Raw genomic sequence first — 18,417 nt, forward strand, 5'->3', positions numbered from 1 at the left:
CAAATTGTCAGGCAATTTTGTATTGTTGGCTTTCTTTTCTGCTCACTCTACTTTTTTTTTAAATGTTTTATTTATTTTTTGATACAGAGACAGAGCATGAGAGGGGGAGGGGCAGAGAGAGAAGGAGACACAGAACTGGAAGCAGGCTCCAGGCTCTGAGCTAGCTGTCAGCACAGAGCCTGACGCGGGGCTCGAACCCACGAACGTGAGATCTGACCTGAGCTGAAGTTGGAGGCTTAACCGACTGAGCCACCCAGGCACCCCTCACTGTACTTCTGATTATGTTTCTAGTGTGTCAACTGTGTCTCTCATAAAAGCTGGGATTCTGTCCCCTCCCCACCTCAGGTATAAGGTTGGGCACCAAGGAAGTGCTGAGTTCATGAAAGTGAGAGGAAGAATGTAAAGAGAAGGCAGCACTCCTGGACCCATCCCACCACCCACCACCACCACCGCCGCCACCACCACCAAAGAATGCCAAGCAAAGCAATTGCCAAGATAAATCACTTTATCTCTATAGGAAAGGGAGGATCTAAAAAAAATATAAATTACATTAGTAACACAACATAAGAAAAAAAACAAGGGAAAAAACAACAGAGAAGTTTGTATGATGCTATTCTACCTGTTTATAAAAAGGCCCTGCATCAGAAATTCACAATCCTACCCACTTCTAAAAATATATTTAGACATGTACAGAAGCGGTGGGCTTGTTTTTAAATTGTTTGCGTTGTAAAAATATATTAAAGGTGAATAGAAATCCTCTCTCCCTGCCCCCATCCAACCCCCAGCTCTGTGCTAGGGACTGGAGACCAGAGGTAACTCTCACCATGTTCTACACCTTAGTTACTACCACTCCAACCCCTCCCCAACTTACTTCACTTAGAACCTGAAACGTTAAAAAAAAAAAAAAAAAGCACACTAGCCTCTTTGGAAAAGCATAACTCTGAGGGTAAACTTGCTTTTCATTTAAAACACAAAACAACAAACAGGAGATTCTGAGAGCCCAACTAAACTAAACGGAAACCCAGTCAAATGGAGGTTGGGTTTCAGCTCCACAGAAACTTCTAACAAAGAAACAAGTGGGAAAAGAGGCCTGGAACCAGGGGGATTTGCTAGCAATTAGCTGCCTTTGAAAGATCAAGGGGTGGGGATGGGTGTTAATGGGCAGAAGGGCTGGGGTACTGGTCTTGGTTACAGCAGTCAGGGCCTAGTCAGGCAGTTGCCTACACGGGGACACAGGCTGCCCCCCCTTCCCTCCCCTCACTACCCTTTGCTGCCTTGAAATCCCCAAGAAGAGCAAAGCTGGGTGGAAATAGAGGGGAAGGAAGTGAGGACCTTATGTTCTAGGGGGGAGGTAGCCAGGCTTTTTGCCTTTGGTGTGACTAGATGGAGGACTGAATGGCCCCTGGAGTCCCCAAAACAAACAAAAAAAGCAGATGGGGTTAAGGGGCCCCTGATTCCAAATAACGAGAGTGGATGTGGGGCTGTAGAGAAAAGAAAGACAAACTGGAGACACAAAGATGACAAAGGCAGCCTCACATACCCCCGTGGCCTGCAATGGTAGCTATTAAGTTCCCCAGAAGCACTGGGCTAACTGGGATGAGGTCGAAGTGGGGAGTAGAGGGCAAGGATGCACTCCAATTCGGCAGTACCAAAATGGAAAGAGTGGGACATTCTCCATCCAGTCCAGGTTGCCAGGGAGGCAGGACAGGCTGAGGTGGAGGGAACTGAGGGAGGAGACAGGTTGGGCACTATCTGGACAGTAGAGACACCCACAAAGGGAAGACAGGGAAGGGAGGATCAAATGATCTGCTTCTTTACAGATGGGCATCTCCTCTTCCAGGCTCAGGCTCTCGAGTAGCCTATCTGTACTCTGCTTGAGCATTGACCTGATGTCTGGGAGCACAAAGGCCCAGAAGTGAAGATGTGAGTTCTAAGGTCTTCTTCAGACCAAGACCTTAGGTGGGGAAAGAGGGAGGGACGTTCCTGATGGAGAACCCAGGGGTGAGCTGTCCTGTCACATCCTTTCCAGAAAGTCTAGGCTGTGCTCTGTGGTAAAGGTGAAGAGAGCAGGTTGTACATAAGGCCAGGGCTATCTGCTTCAGTGGTAGGAACTTTCAGACTATTGGGAGATGGTTTTTCACCTGTTGGGGCCCAGCTATAGCCACGTGGATAATGTTGTGCAGGACCTCAAAATCCAGGCAAATCCCTGAAGCTCACCTTGAGACAGGGGACCTCATCTGTAGCCACCCAAAAGTAGTTTCCTCCAATGGGCTACAAAGTCATGGTCAAAGGCTTGCGTGTCAGTCCTCTCCCCACCTTTAGAAGTGACAGAAGTCTCTTTTCTTCCCAAAGATGAGTGAAGTAAGCCCATAGCCTTTCTAGTCCACCTCTGGAAATGGTCCCTGGTCAGGCAGTAAGGAGACTCTGGGCCCTCCTCTTTATTTTCATGATGCATTTGGCAAGAGGGGAAAGAGGCTAGACCCTTCTCCCAGGAAGGAGTCTGGAATGGGATATGTCCACTGGGCTGGGGGGCAGAAGGGGAAGAAAGTATGGGCAGAGGTAAACAGGCTTCTGAAGACAGGGCTGGAGTTGTGGGAAGTGTTGAACATTGGGCCTCCCACTTCATGACAAGGGAAATAGCAAGGGGCCCAGGCTCATTTTATGCCTCTCCTCATTCTGCCTCCTAGCTCTAAGTGGGGATGAGAGTATCAGGAGATGAGGCTGGTAAAAAGGAAATATGTTGGAGCAGCAGAAAAGAGGGTTCTAGTCAGCCAGAAACCTCTCCTATTTACCTGCTACTTAGAGGTATGGAGAAGGAAGGCAGGATGCTCTAGTGGAAGTAGAGAAGGGAGTTAGGGGAGTTGGTGAAGGGCCTGTTGGGAAGTCCGTGCCTTTGGTCAGTTCCAAGAAAGCAGGACAATGCGCCTCAGCACCTTGTCCAGGGCAGATAGGATCCAGGAGTGCCCCAAGAGTTGACAATGGAGAGGGCAATGGGAGTGAAGGGGTGAGAGGCAGGACACTAGGGGGCTCACAGAAGTAATTTGCCATTTCTGTGGATTTTCAGGATACGGCCGAGTCTCTGCTTTGCTGTGGCAAGGCCCTTTTTAGGACGCTTTCCTGTGGGGAAAAGAAAGGTAAGTAAAGGCTATGACAAGCGCTTCAGCAACAACTCCAGCACCATCTACCTTTGATCTACCTCCCTCATCTGTTCCTCTGCCCACAGAGTGTCCCCATTCTTATGCTGGCTCCAGGCACCTTGGGCAAGAGGCCCTCCTTCCCTATTTCCATCATGACTTGGCTCTTCCTCCTATGACCTCCTGTAGCAGCTATCAACTCCGATTAGCCTGTCTGGTTCCTCCTCCTCATTGATTTCTTTGGTCCCAATCATTTTACTTCCTAAATTCTGCAGGGATGTGGTGACGCCCCCGTCCTCTTATCCTGACCACTGGGACTGGACACGTGCCTGGTTAGTGATTTATAGCTCAGTGTCCCTGAAGGTGCCATCCCCACAGCCTTGTTTTCATTAGACACTCTCATCTTCATCATCCAATGCCACAATGACTTCACCACTCTTGAGCTGCATACTCTAGGGACTGGGTTTTGAAGGCCACAGTGAGGAAAAAGAGGGCTTGAGCGATGGCCCCCCCCACTGCCTCTTCCTCTCTCCTCCCACATCAAATCACTTCCCACGTCCACTGTGACCTCCTCCATATTTGATCAATTTATCTTCTCCCTCTTCATTCCCTCTGCTATAGCCCCAGCCTCTCCCCAAAGCAGCCTGAACCTGTGTATATGTCTCCTCCCTAGACTTCTCACCCACAGCCTACCCTCCACTCTGGTCACCAGAAGGCTCTTTCTAAATAGACATCTGAAAGGTACCTGTTTAACACCAGTTAATGTCTCTTCATGGCCTAAGAGATCAAATACAAGCACCTTAGGTTGACCATCAGTATCCCTTCCAAGTATTCTCATCTACGAGGGTACTTAGAATTTAGAGCTGGTGACTGTCAGATCCTTCTCAGTTCTGCAACCCTATGGCAGCCGTACCTTGTCCTGCTTGATTGCTCTGGGAGCCAACTGAAGGGCGCCGCTGGGTCAAGAAGACGCCAGGGGCCATGGGTGTGGTGCTGCGGTTTGCCTGGGCCATACCAAAGGCATTGGGGCGAGCAGTATATTCGTGGTCAGCAAGACTTCCTGAGAGGGCCTCTTGTTTAGGCTCAGGAGGAGGTAGGGGCAAGGAGGAAGTGAGAAGCTGGGGTGTAGTGGCCAGAGTTGGGGCTGGCGCTGCCACACTGAGATTGGACTCTTGAGGGCGAGGCTGTTCTACCTCCTTCAACAAAGGCTTCTTCTTGATATATTTCTTCTTCTGGGACTTCTGCAGCTCCTGAAATACAAGCCAAGTGGGAGGGGAAAATTCAGAAGTGGAGAAGAGGAGAGAATTGCCCAGAAAGGAAATTAGACACTAGTCAATGTGGTTCTATAACCTGCCCCACCCCTAGTCTAGCCTGGATGTTATGTATACAAAACACACAGGTCTTCCATCACCTGAGGTCATTGGTACCATCCACCCTTAAGTTATCACTGCCACTAATCAGTACAGTGGTAACAGAAGGGTAAATGAGTTCAGAGACTTGGTCTTAGCATTGCCATTTAGGAGGTGGACCATGGATACTTCTAATAAGAATAGGTAAGTTTATGCTGGCAACTGAGAATCTTTATACAGTTGGCCCTTGAACAACATAGGGCTAGGGGTACAAACCCCCCATGCAGGCAAAAATCCACATTTTGACTCCCCAAAAACTTTACTAATAGCCTACTGTTGACTAGAAGCCTTACTGATAAACAGTTGATTAACATATATTTTGTATGTTCTACATATTATATATTATATCCTTACAATAAAGGCAGAGAAAAGAAAATATTAAGAAAACCATAAGGAAGAGAAAATATAGTTACAGTACTATACTAAAAAAAAAAAAATCTATGTATTAAGCGGACTTGTGCAGTTCAAGCCTGTGTTGAGCAAGGGCCAACTGTATGCTTTACTTCATTTAATCCTCAGAGTATCCTTGAGAAGGAAAATCTCTATTTTTAGATGAGAAAACTAAGGTACAGGGATATTAAGTAGTTTGAGCCCAAAGCCTCACAGGTGAAGAATTGCTGGGTCCAGGATTCAGCCAGGTCTATCTGAATCTATCTGAATTGCACACTTCTCAAAAACGGACTCTGAGAGTGAAATTGGAGTAGCTTTGGAATAAAATTTAAAAAAAAAGAAAAAAGAAAAACAACAACAACAACAAAAAACCCAACCAACTAACCAAACAAACAAAACCTAGGGTTCAAATATAGGCTTGTGCTCCCTAAGTGGGATGACCTTGTCAAGTTACTAACCTTTGTGAATTTCAATCGCCTCATCTGTAAATGGACCAAATAAATCTGTTTTTCAGGGTTGTCAGAGAGATTAAATAAAATAATGATGTAAAAGCACAGAGCACATAGTAGGTACTCAGCAAGTGGAAAACGACTGTTTTATCTTCATCTCTTACAATGGTTTCACTTACTTTTGCTGGTCTTTTAATAGAGGACCTGGTAATCCTCCAGGCCACTGGGTCTGGGTCTTAAACCTCAATTCTGGATGGGAAGGATGAATAAGGAGTTATGTCACTTCTCCCAACATCTTAGATTTCATCCATCCATTGCTCTACTGCGTAGTGGGTACCTGTATAGTAGGCATCTGGAGCCCTGAGAACCTGGAAAGGTGGTGCTGAGAAGCATGTGAATGGCTTCACCTTCTAAAATGCTACATAGCCTCACAGACCAACTCAGTGATTACATTTCTTTGCCTTGGCAACACGGGCCTACTCCTGCCAGGCTGTGGCTACCATAGGAATTTCTGGGGGATAAGAATAATAATATTAGTAATATACTCATGCCAGGTACTATTCTATAATTTAACTCATTTAATAGTCAGAAAAAGTATGTGAAGGAAGAATTAAAATTCCATTTTTAGGAGAAGAAAGTCTGGCACAGAGAGATTAAGTCATATTCCCAAGATTATAGGACCAAAATGTGACCAAGCTGGGATTCAGACCTAAGCCACTGGACTTCAGAATCTCTTTTGTCAGCCAGAATTCTATTCTATCTATAACTACATTTCCATCCCCATTTCTCTCATCTGAATCCAGAGATTACCTATTCACACCTAGATCATGTAGCCAAGATTTTTCTACCTTTGCTGCCAATCTCCTTGTGTAATTCATCCAGATTCCTCCACAGAAGACTAGATTGTTTTATGACAGGACCACTTATACCTTGCCAATTTCCTTGCTCAGAAACCTGTTAGCAGGTCCTCACCCAAGTTCAAACTCCCCAGTCTGACATTCATGGTCTTCTGTAGTCTGGCCATTCATACCTACCCAATCCATAATGATAACACTGAAAAGCTAATACATCTGTAGTACTTACTCTGTGATAAGTGCCATGCTCAGAGTTTTTCCATATATTACCTCATCTAATCCTCAAAGTTTATGGGAAAAGTGAGGCACAGAGAAATTAAGTAACTTGCTGAAGTGGTAGAGTGAGGATTCAAAGTCAGGCAGGCCAGTTCTACAATCCATTTTTAATCTGATTTATCTTACCCTACTCCCCAACTTGAAGCCTCCAATCCAGAAAGATCTGCTCATTTATTTATTCATCCATCCAGCCATTCCTTCATTCACTCACCCAACACTGACTAAACACATGTTTGGTATAGTGGGGATACCAAGTTAAATTAGATATATCCCCACCCTTCAGGCACTTACAGTTTAATAAGGGACACAGAAAAGCACACTTATTACTGTAAGAGAGAATGCTACAGAAGCACAGAAGGCTACTGTAATAAATTGGTGGTAGGTGGTAACACGGTGTGTTAGGTAAGGCATCCAAAAGGGAGGATTCCCAATGGGCAGAGTAACAACCTGTGCAAAGGCACAGAGGCATGAGACAATGTGATACATGCAAAGTGAACTTCAAGTATTATGGTACGATAGTACAGCTAGTGCAAAGGGCATGCATGAGGGGCTGGTAGGAGGTTAGGGAGGAGAGGTGACCAGAAAACAAATTAAGAGGACCTTGTGTGGTTCGCCAAAAATTTCCCTTCTCCTGGAATGCCCTGCTGTTCCTTCCAAAAGCTTAGCCTGCAAAACACCTCCCAAATTTCAAACCCTTTTCTTTGAAGTCATCCCTGATCAACTGAAACAGAAGTGAGCTCCTTAGAAGGCACTAAAAGTAGTTTTCACACCTTTAATTAATATATCTGTTTATTTAAAGCAGTAGAATGCCCCTCTTCCCCACTCCACCTTTTTTTCAGATTACAACTAACATGGCACTAGGATACTTCTGGTCAGAGATGGCCTGCCTGACCTGCTTGGTCTCTGCTGGCTCCCAACAGCAGACTCTGAGACATTTCTAAGCAACTCGAGAGCTCCATATAACAGAATATTTAAAACATCATTCTATTAAATTTTATTGGAATAGGATACAATTATTATATTACATAAACATTTAACTATTTTACTGAAATAGGAAGTAACATGAAATTTGAAGTTAGAGGATATGAGTTTGATTCTTGTCTCCTCCATTTACTGGCTGTATTATCCTGGACTAGTCACTTAAAGACAGCCTCATTTTCTTCACCTGTAAAATGATGAAAATATCACCTATTGAGCAGAGTTACTGGGCAGATTACACGAGACATTGTAGATGGAAGCACCTAACATGAAAACAGATGCCCAACAAATGCTCTCAGCAATAGAGTGTGGCATGAAGAGCCAAGAGGATGTTGATAAGGAGAGAACCAGAAAATTCAACTCCAGCTGCTCCCAGGGTTGCTGAGGACAGTATACACATTAAAGAACTTTACAAACCATAACCTGCTAGGAGGTCAATTTAATTCTAGTGAAGTGACCCTTTAGGACAAAAACTAGTGGGTGAAGTTTTCTTGGGAAGCATCGGCTGAAGATTAAGCCAATAATATTTGGCACAGAGGACAAGGAAAGCCTCTCCCCCAAAAACCAAGTTCCTATACCGGTTGAGTGGCCGAGAACTTGAGCATACTCAGCTAGTAACCTTCTCAGGGCTTGATCTAATGAAAAATGCTCTCATTCAAGGACAGCCCTGGTCCTTCCCATCTATCCTGTTTTAACACACCTAGAAAGGCAAGTGAAATCAACAAGAGCTTTTCTCTGGCACCCTATTTCCTTTCATTCTAAATCATGTCAACTGTGTAATCTGTGGAAGTAGCTTATCATTGAGTTGGTCTGTGAAGGATATAGGAGGAGCCTTATATATAAGGATCAAAGGCTACCCACTCCCCAATGAGACAACAGCGGGGAACCTATCAGCCTGAAGGTCTGTTTTAAGGCTCTAAGGAAACTGGGATCAGTAGTAAGGCCACTGCCTAGGTGTCAGCACCTACCTGCTGGGCTAGTTTTGCAGCTGCTGCAGCCAAGCCTGTCTCAATGGAAGCTACCCGGGTTCCCTCACGCACCGGACGGTCCTGCTTTGGTAGAGTTGGGGTCACACGGGCTGCAGAGGAAACAGGATGAAAACATTTATCTGAATGTCAATCATATTCCCTACTTCTGAGCCTCCCCCAGATGTGGTCTCACTGGTCCCCCAGCTTCTAGCTTTTTAGAGAGTCAGATTTTGTTTCCCATCAGGGAAGAAGCTTATTTATAAATGCTCAAAAAACACAATGCACACACAATTGACATTTAAGGTTGTCCATGTTCTGCTCCTGTCCTACCTACCATCTCAACCTTATTTCTATATCCATATTCTCAGCTTCTCTAAACAGAATGGCTTCCTTATTATACTTCCAGAATAAGTGCAGCTCATCCTTTCTCCCTTCATCCTTTCTCCCTTCATCCTTTCTCCCTTCATCCTCACCACCCACACTGCCTAGAGCACTCTCTTCCCTTTGTTCTCCTCTTCAAAACCTGCCCATCTTTCAAAGGTAAGCTGAAATCAACTTTCTATACAAAACCTCTAGGCCCTCTCTGGCTCACACTGCCTTCTCCATCTCCTGAAGTTAAGATACATACAAGTCACTCAATATATAGCATGTACCATCTTGTCTCATTCCCTATCGTTGATGTGTTGTTGTTTGTGTTAATTCGTCAACCAAACAAACTATGAGCTCCTGAAGAAAACTATCTTCTTGTATAACCCTTTTATAGTACCCTAACAATCTTGAATCAAAATATAGTTACTTATTCCACATTTTACATAAGAAGTATATTTCAGGATAACCAAACAGCCCCAGATGATGAAGGAGAGCTCTTCTTTATAGAAGAATGCCAGCTAATAAATGGAGTGACAGAATTGGGAAATCCCAGGTTTGTAAGCCCTAAAGAAACAATTTGATTCTAGGGCACTGGATATTCACACAGTACCAAAGTATTAACTTACATATTACTTGTAGTCTCAAGAAGGAAAAAACTAGATTTATGATGGTAAGATCACATCACCCCCTTAACTAAGTGTTAACCTGTTACTAATAGTGAGACAGTTGACTTCATGTGTCTTCTGATACAGTGCAATACGAAATTTACAGCATCACCTGGGAAACAGTTTTGCCAAAGACCTAAACTCAAGTAAGTGGTTCATATTACTTCCAGTTTTTAGAAAACGCAGAGATAAGAGAACAAGTTAAGCGACACTATGAGAAAACAATCAACATTCTACAAGATAACTGGACTGTTTCCTTAAAAAGACAATGTTACAAGGAAGCAAACAAACAAATCTAGAAGGTGGGATGTGTTACAGGACAATTATACCAGTTTTTACAATAAATCAACAGCATAAAACAAAAAAGGAGGAATGCTCTAGGTTAAGAAAGACTCAAAAGACATGAAAGCCAAATACTTTGTGAACTGTTAGATCTTGATTTAAACAAATCCACTACAAAAATACCTTTTTTGGTTAGACAATTGAGGAAATGTGATTATGGACTTAGTATTAGATCATGTACAAGAATTATCACATTGTTAATTTTGTTATGTATGATAACAGGATTGTGGTTATAAGAGAAAATATATTTTTTAGAGATGCTTATTAAAGTACACTGGAGATGAGGAATGTCACAATATCTAGGATTTGCTTTAAAGCATTGACAATTTTGAAAAAAAGAAAATAATAGATGAATCAAGCATGGCAAATTCTTGATAACTGTTGATTCTTAGTGGTGGGTGTATAGTAATTTATTGTACTGTTCTATTTTTAATTAAAAGAAAAAAGTGTCATAGAAAAAAGAGGTGGTGGTTACTGAACTAGATTTGAATATTCTTTGGATGGTTAGCTATTATTATTATTATTTAAAAAAACTTTCTGTATAAGCAGTATGCAGATTACAGAATAAGCAATTCAGAAAGATGAAGTCCTCTCTTTAAAGGTGATATTTTGTTTAAAAATGATCTGAAGCAAATGTAGCAAAAATGTTAATGTATAATTTTTGGTTGGGTATATTTTATATTGTTCTCTATAGTTTTGTTATGTGTGGTGGTTTTAAAACAACGCCCCAAATTCTTTGACACTTCTCCTATTGATAGGTGGGGTTTTTGTTCCCTTCCATTGAATCTGAGCAGGCTGATTTGCAGCCTATAAAATGTGGTGGAAGGAACACTGCCTGACTTCCCAAGCTAGCTCAGAAAAGGCAATTTCCGTTTCTGCACTGCTTGCTAGAACACACACTTAGAGCCCTGAGCAGGCATGTAAGAAGTTCGACTGCCTTGAGGCCACCAGGCAGTGAAGAAGCTAGTCACATGGAGAGGCCATATGTTGGCACTATGCTTGGCATTTCTAGTGCTTGAATCTTCCCAGCCTAGGCACCAGACATGTGAGTTAATAAGACCTCAGATGATTCAAACTCTTGGCCATCAAGTGACCTCCTCCGCTTTCAAATTTTCCCAGATAGGGCCCCCATACATTATGGAGTAGAGACAAGCTACCCCTACTGTACCCTTTCCAAATCCCTGACCTGTATAATACATGAGAAACTTCTTGTTTTAAGCTGGGAAAAAAAAAAAAACCCTTCCTTCACTGCAACTGGGTTTGGGGAAAAAACACTATAAAAGACATTGAGGGGGACACAGTTGAGAAAATTTAATGATGGACTCGGTATTAGAAGATCTTAGGGAATTATTTAACTGTTAAGTACAACAAAGATAGTATGGTTACATAAGAGGGTGTCCTTATACTTAGGCAATATTATTAAGGGGTAAAATATCATGTTATGATGGCTGCAGACTACTTTGAAGTGGCTCAGCAAAAGCTAGACGATAAATGAATAAAGCAAATAGAGCAAAATATATTGAGAATATAGGTGTTTGTATACTCTCCTTTCTATATTTATGTATGTTTGAAATTTGTCATAAAAATTTTTAAGTGACTGAGATTAAGAGATTATAACAACTCAATGAAATGTGTAGTCCTTGAAAACATCCTGATTTGAACACACAAACTGTAAGATATTTTTGGTACAATGGGGGGGATATTTGAATAAGGATTTGGTATTATATGACATTAGAATATAAATGTTATTTGACTTAGGTGTCATAAACTGGTACAATGGTTATAGAAGAAAATGTCATTTCCATAGCAGTGCATACTAAACTATTTGGTATTACATGATGGATGGCAATAGCAAAAATGACAGAGTTAAGGACTTCCAAAAACACACTGCTGAATTAAGACAATAAAAAAAAACTGGTAAAAATCATCAGAAAAAAAATTTTTTTTTTCCCAGAACTCTGGATACTTAGCTAAAGGCTTATAGAAACCCTCTAGTGAATTCTAGCGGGGAAGTGAAGGCTGTGAAACTGGGGTGAGAAGGATACTTTTTACTGTATATCCACATGTACTTTTTGCCTTTCTGGAGTTTATACAATTACTATTTTTTTGAATGTTTATTTATTTATTTTTGAGAGAGCACACGAGTGAGGAAGAGGCAGAGAGAGGGGGAGACAGATGATCTAAAGCGGGCTCTGTGCTGACAGCAGAGAGCCCAATGCGGGGCTTGAAGTCATGAACTGTGAGATCATGACCTGAGCTGAAGTCAGACACTTAACTGACTGAGTCACCCAGGTGCCTGCCCTTCTGGAGTTTTATGGGGATCCATCCTAAGTAAATAATCAGAGACACCAACACATATAAAGATGTTCATCCCAAATGTTGTTACTAATTGTGAACACGTGGCAATAGGCTAAATGCCTCACATTAAAGTAGAAGTTAGGTAAACCAGATATATCCATGGAATAGAGTATTTTGCAGCAATTGAAATACTTATAAACAATGGTGTAAGGACATGGTTATGGAATATTAATTAAAAAGGCCAGGCATATTTACTAGTTTTCAACTTTTACAGGAAACCACTTGTTACTATAGAGTATTTATCACAAGAAAATGTAAATGCTAACAACATTGACAATGTAAACAAAAATGTGCGGTTCATGAGAGGGGGGAAGCAGGAAGAAGTACTAATGTCTGTATCTTACAAAGTGGATAATCAAGAGAGACTAACAGAAGCTGAGAGAAAGAGAAATAAAGACTAAGTTGATAACATCAAGAAAAGGTGGTATAAACCCTATTATCTTGAGTTTTAGAGGTAAAAACCAGAAAAAAAAAAAAACCAAACTATGAGGTTGCCTCTCAGGCATGGGATCGGAGGTAGGGAAAGCAGGGGCAAAGACCACTGCATTTCATCCTAAACTTCTCTGTACTATTTAATTTGATACCAGATATACAAGTTAATTTGATTAAAAGGCAAAAAATAGTTTAAAACAGGATATAGGCTCATCTACACAGTGTAATTTTAACCATAAGGAAGAAATACATAGGAAAAATAGACTTGAAGGAAACGTATCAAAACATTAACACATGGTTGCTTCTGGGTAGCTGGGTGATGGATAGTTTCTTGTTTACACTTTCCTCTATTTTCCATATTTTCCCACTTTTCTATTTTGCTAATCAGCCAGAAACTATATGAAAAAATGCAATCAGAAAATAGGCCTTAAAAAAGAAAAAAGTAACACTTTGCTGCCTGGCTCACTGAGAGAACACTTCCTAGGATCACTCTGCCACCCTTGTCCCCCAGCCCCAAGCCAACAGCAGAAAGGCCAAATAAGGACGGGTGGGGCCAGTAGGCCCTTTATTTCCTGGAGAACCATGGGTAACCCAGATGCCAGCATCCTCTGCAATAGACTGCTACAGTAATGGCTTTCAATGTGCTCACATCTCCCTGTAGCATAGGGAGGATTCTGCAGCTCCCCCTCTCTCAAGAGATGTATTTCAACCCTGGAATTGAGGCATGACTATGTAACTTGCTTTGGCCAGTGGGACAACAAGAAACATGACACAGGAAGAGGCTTGAAAAGTGATTGTAAACTGGGGCTTTCCTTCTCTTGCTACTGGACATGCTTCTGCTATCCTGTGAAAAAGCTCAGGCTGGCTCTCCACCAGGAGAGACCACATGGGAAAAGGTCCTAGCCACCCCAAATTAGGTCTAGACCCCTGAGGAATATCTTTTTAGACCATTCAGCCCCAGCCAACCCAGTCCAGACTAGGACAATAACTTAGCCAACCTACAGAATCATGAGAAATGATCAGCTGTTATTGTTCTGAACCATTAAGTTTTGGGTAGTTTAACAAGTAGCAAAAGCTAACTGACGCAGCATCCATTGTGAAAACCACCCAACCAATGAGATGATTAAAATTACCATCTAAATTCCATGTTCAACTCAATGACCATTCTAGTTCCCTTCCTCAGAATTGGCCTCTCAGCCAGTATAGGTGACAGTCTAAGGAGTCTTGGGCCTTGGGCAATTCTGCAGTCAGCAGAATTTCCTTCATTTGACAACCTTATTACCAAAGGGCTGGGATGATAGTAGCAGAATGTTTTCAGAAGTCTCAGACTGCTTGTTGGAATCTGCACAAAGTCTTCTTTTCAAAATTTGTTTATTTATTTTCAGAGAGAGAGTGTGCACGAGAGCATGAGTGGGGGAGGGGCAGAGAGAATCCCAAGCAGGCTCTGCACTGTCAACACAGAGCCCCATGAGGGATTGGAACTCACGAACCGTGAGATCGTGACCTGAGCCTAAGTCAAAGTCGAATGCTTAAACAACTAAGCCACCCAGGCGCCCCTCAAGGTATTCTTTACATCTCAAGACATATAATATCAGAAGCAACATGCTTCATTACCTCTGGCCATGCTGAACTGAGTGCATGAAATGTGTCTTATTGATCATTTTTACCCCAGCCCCTAACACAGTACATAGCACACAGGTGGTACTCAACAAATGTTTGCTGAATAAACAAACGAATGACTAAATCATATTTTCTTATATTAAATATCCCAACTACCCCATCCTATTTTCCCCAAACCATACCTACAGAGTTTAAGGACAGAATACTGGATCACCTTTAGGGCTCCATGGAGCATCATCTGAATTCTTCTTTTTCTTGGGTCGAGATTTCAAAGCAGGGTCATCATCGTCAGACTCCAGGGAAGGATAAACTGCAGTGAGAGGGAAAAGCAGTGTGAAGCTTCCTTCATCCAAAAGGGTGAAGGATGAAGGACAGAGTGAAGACAGAAGGATACCTACATCTCAGCTACTCCTACTTTCTTACTAGTAGACCCTTTACTTAATCCATACACAAAGGCAGGAACCCCTGAATGTGCCACATACTTTTCATGCCATTCTACCTTTGTACCTTTGTTGCAAATGTCCTCCAAGCATCACCTAAGTCTGATTCACTCTCAACATCCATTTAGTGAGTAACCTCATGAGTTACTTTACTTATGAATAAGATGAGCTGCAAAATTCACCTCCAGATTCACTTCCTCAAGAAGCCTTCCTTGTTCTCCCAATCTGATTCAGATGCCTCCTCAACTCTCCAGAGCATCCTGGGTATGCCTCTACTGGAGTTATTTGTTATATGGTATTTAAGAGTTGGTAAGTAAATAGGTCCCCCCCTGATTTACCCTGAGGGCAGGGATATGTATTATTTGATTTCAAACTAAGGTAGCCTAACACAATGCAGAGTAGGCACTCAATAAGTGTTGGCTGAAATGGAAAAAGAAATGCTATACACATTATTTACAGAAAGAGAACAAAAAGACCACTTGGGCTGAGTGGGAACTGGCAAAAAGATTACTGGAACTGAATGATCTGAATGACAAAATACACATATACAAGTATCTCATCCTATACACATACATACAAACATTCAGTTTTATCATACTCTCCTCATAAACCACATGTAATGCCTATAGGATTTAATGGGAAAATGGTCTAGATAGATCCTACTGATGAAGTCAACTCTGTTACTACTGCTGCTAAACCTAAAAGAGAAGCAAAGTGAGCGTGAAACTTCTTCCTAATGATCCTACTCCCACTTCTTCTAATGATCAGCTTCAAATTTCTCTAGAATTCTACTTCATCAGAGGAATCCAGTCTTGTACTTCCTTCTAGTGGGATCTCTTTTTTTGTAATTATATGAGATCATGGATGTTAGATAAATACACTGTGGTATTTATTTCACAATATATGTAAATCAAGTCATTATACTGTATACTCTAAACACACAATTCTGTATGTAAATTATTTCTCAATAAAACTTAAAAAAATAAAAAGGATTGTTTTAAAAGTAAATAAAACAAAAAATTAAATTCATTTAAGATTTAATGAGAAAAATATATTTTCTAGTTCCTAAAAAAAGGAAAGCTGATATAATACACACATTAATACAAAGAAAAGACATGATCATCTCAGTTGATGCAGGAAAATAATTTGACAAAACCCAACACTCATTCAAGATAAAAACACTCAGAAAACTAGAAATAAAAGGGTACTTCCTCAATTAACAGATTTATGAAAACCCACAACTAACATCATACTCAAAAGTGAAACACTAAAAACATTCTCTGAAGATCAAGAATGAGACAAGTGTGCCCACTTTCAGCACTACTATTCAACGCTGTACTAGAAGTTCTATCCAGAACAATTAGGCAAGAAAAAGAAATAAAAGGCATCAAATTAGAAAGGAAGAAATAAAACTATATTTGCAGATGACTTTGTACGTTGACTATGTATAGAAAAATGCTAAAGAATCTTCAAAAAATTTTAGAGCTAATAAAAGAAATCAGTAACATTGAAGAGTATGAGAGTAATGTAAAAATCAATTGTGTTTCTATAAGAATATGTAAAGAAAATTAAGAGAACAATTCCATGTATAAGAGCATCAAAAAGAATAAAGCAAATAAGAATAAATTTTAATCAAGGAGGTAGGACACTTATATACTGAAAACTATAAAACATTACTGAAAGAAATTAAAGAAGACCTAAATAAGTGAAAAACCAGCCTATGTTCATAGATTGGATGTCTTACTATTAAGATGGCAATAATATCCAAAGTATTCTACAAATTCAATGCAATTCCTATCAAAATACCAATGGCATTTTTTGCAGAAATGGAAAAGTTGATCCTAAAATTCCAATGGAATTTTAAGGGACCTGGAATAGCCAAAACAATCTTGAAGAAGAATGATAGATTAGAACTGAGAGTCCAGAAAGAACCCAAACATCTATAGTCAATTGAATTTTGACAGAGGTACCAAGAACATTCTATGGGGACAAGACAGTCTCTAAAAACTAGTGTTATACAAAGAAAAATGGTAAAAAAAAAAACTCAATTGATAAATTAAAATCAAATGTTAAAAATTATTCAAATAATCCAAATGAGAGGAGGAACTGAGAAAGAGAGAAACAAAAAACAGAAAACAAACATAATTGACACAATAATACGGTAAGCCTTCATCTGAACACATCATTAGTTACATTAAATGTAAATGGTCTAAAAATAGGTAATAAGGATATTTTTAAAACAACACAGAACTCAAGTAAATGCTGATTACAAAAAACTCACTTTAAATGAAATCATATAGATAATAAATAAAAGGATAGAACATTAACTTAAATTTCCCCTGAAAAATACCTACCATTGTATGCATTTTTAATTTGCTGAAATGCCATTGCTTCTTAGTTTATTCGGTGCTACATCTGAAATCTGTATGTTTCTGTGTGTAAATCTAGCTCATTATTTCTGACAGTACAAACATTTACCACCATTGACTTCTCCTTTCCCTGAGGGATGGCATCAAGGCCCCCTACAGGAATATTGGCATAACTGTCCCCTGATGGATTTGTAGGAGACATTCTTTGGGCTACATGTTACACAGTGAGATTTCATGATTAATGTTCTTGTCACCAGACTGCACCAATATGGTCCTGCTTTATCCCTGCAAGCAGTGAAGTCAGAATTCTAAATTACACTAAGTGATTATGTGGTTGTATCCATTTGCATTTTTCTGCTGATAAGTGAAGTGTACAGATATTTCCTGACCTCCAATGAATGAGTCAGTTCAATCTTAGAAGCTTGTTTTCCTTTCTTTTTTTTTTTTTTCAAACAATGAATACCAGTTTCCTCTTGGTTTAGTTGAGAGAAATGAGGCTTCATCTTATTCTAAATTATTTCAGTGAATAGCAGTGAGAACAGATTCAAGTTTTTTTGTTCTCTTAATTCTATATGATGTGAATCAAATATCACTTGGGAACCAAAGATAAATGATACAGGCTGAGTTTGGGGTCATGGTAAAAATAAATGAATCAGTGAATAAATGAATGAATAAATAAATAAAAAGAAAGAAAGGAAGGAAGAAAAAGATATATCATACCATTAATTAAAGAAAGCTGGATTGACTATATTATCAAAGTAACTTCAGATCAAGGAAAATTACCTGAAATATAAAGGGAAATAACATAATGACAAGAGGATGAACTTGACAAGAAGGCATAACAATCTTAAATGTGGATGTACCTAACAGCAGAGCTTCTAAGTATATGAAGTAGAAACTTATGGAACTAAAAAGGGAAATAGACAAATCCTTAATTATTCTTGGGAGACTTTAACACTTCTCTCAGTAATTGATACAAGTAGACAGAAAATCAGCAAAGATATAGAACATCACCATCAATGAGCTTGATCTAATTGAAATTTTTAGAACACTCAACACAACAGTAGTTGAATATACTTTCTTCTCAAGTTCACAGTGCAAATTATCAACATAGACTAAATCCTGAGTAATAAAACAAATCATGGTAAATATTAAATAAAACCAAAAGTAGGTCCTTTGAAAAGATCCATAAAACTGATAAAATGCCAGCAAGAATGACAAAGGAAAAAAAGACGAGACACAAATTACTAATATCAATACTAAAAAGGGAGATACTAAAGACATCACAGACGTTAGAAGGATAATAGGAGAATACTACAAACAACTCTGTACCCATAAATTCTATAACTTAGCTGAAATGGACA

The 18,417-nt window shown here is 40.3% G+C and overlaps 1 protein-coding gene across 9 annotated transcripts in view; it reads right to left on the reverse strand.

Annotated features, from left to right (window-relative positions):
* Positions 1-487: 487 nt before the first annotated feature.
* PHF8 (PHD finger protein 8) overlaps positions 488-18,417 on the reverse strand; it is a 90,332-nt gene continuing 72,402 nt past the window's right edge. For 7 of the 9 annotated variants that reach the window (XM_029930831.1, XM_029930830.1, XM_029930835.1 and 4 more), the window contains 4 exons: positions 14,459-14,554; positions 8,459-8,568; positions 4,048-4,384; positions 488-3,117 (listed from right to left, as the gene is read on the reverse strand). In XM_029930831.1, the coding sequence (XP_029786691.1) occupies positions 3,029-3,117; positions 4,048-4,384; positions 8,459-8,568; positions 14,459-14,554 (632 nt within the window). In that variant the 3' untranslated portion in view covers positions 488-3,028. Of the gene's footprint in view, positions 3,118-4,047; positions 4,385-7,491; positions 7,678-8,458; positions 8,569-14,426; positions 14,555-18,417 lie in introns of those variants that run through there. The other 2 variants (XM_029930836.1, XM_029930837.1) reach the window with 2 other exon arrangements.

This window comes from Suricata suricatta, chromosome X, assembly GCF_006229205.1.
Source record: "Suricata suricatta isolate VVHF042 chromosome X, meerkat_22Aug2017_6uvM2_HiC, whole genome shotgun sequence".
Lineage (NCBI taxonomy): Eukaryota > Metazoa > Chordata > Mammalia > Carnivora > Herpestidae > Suricata > Suricata suricatta.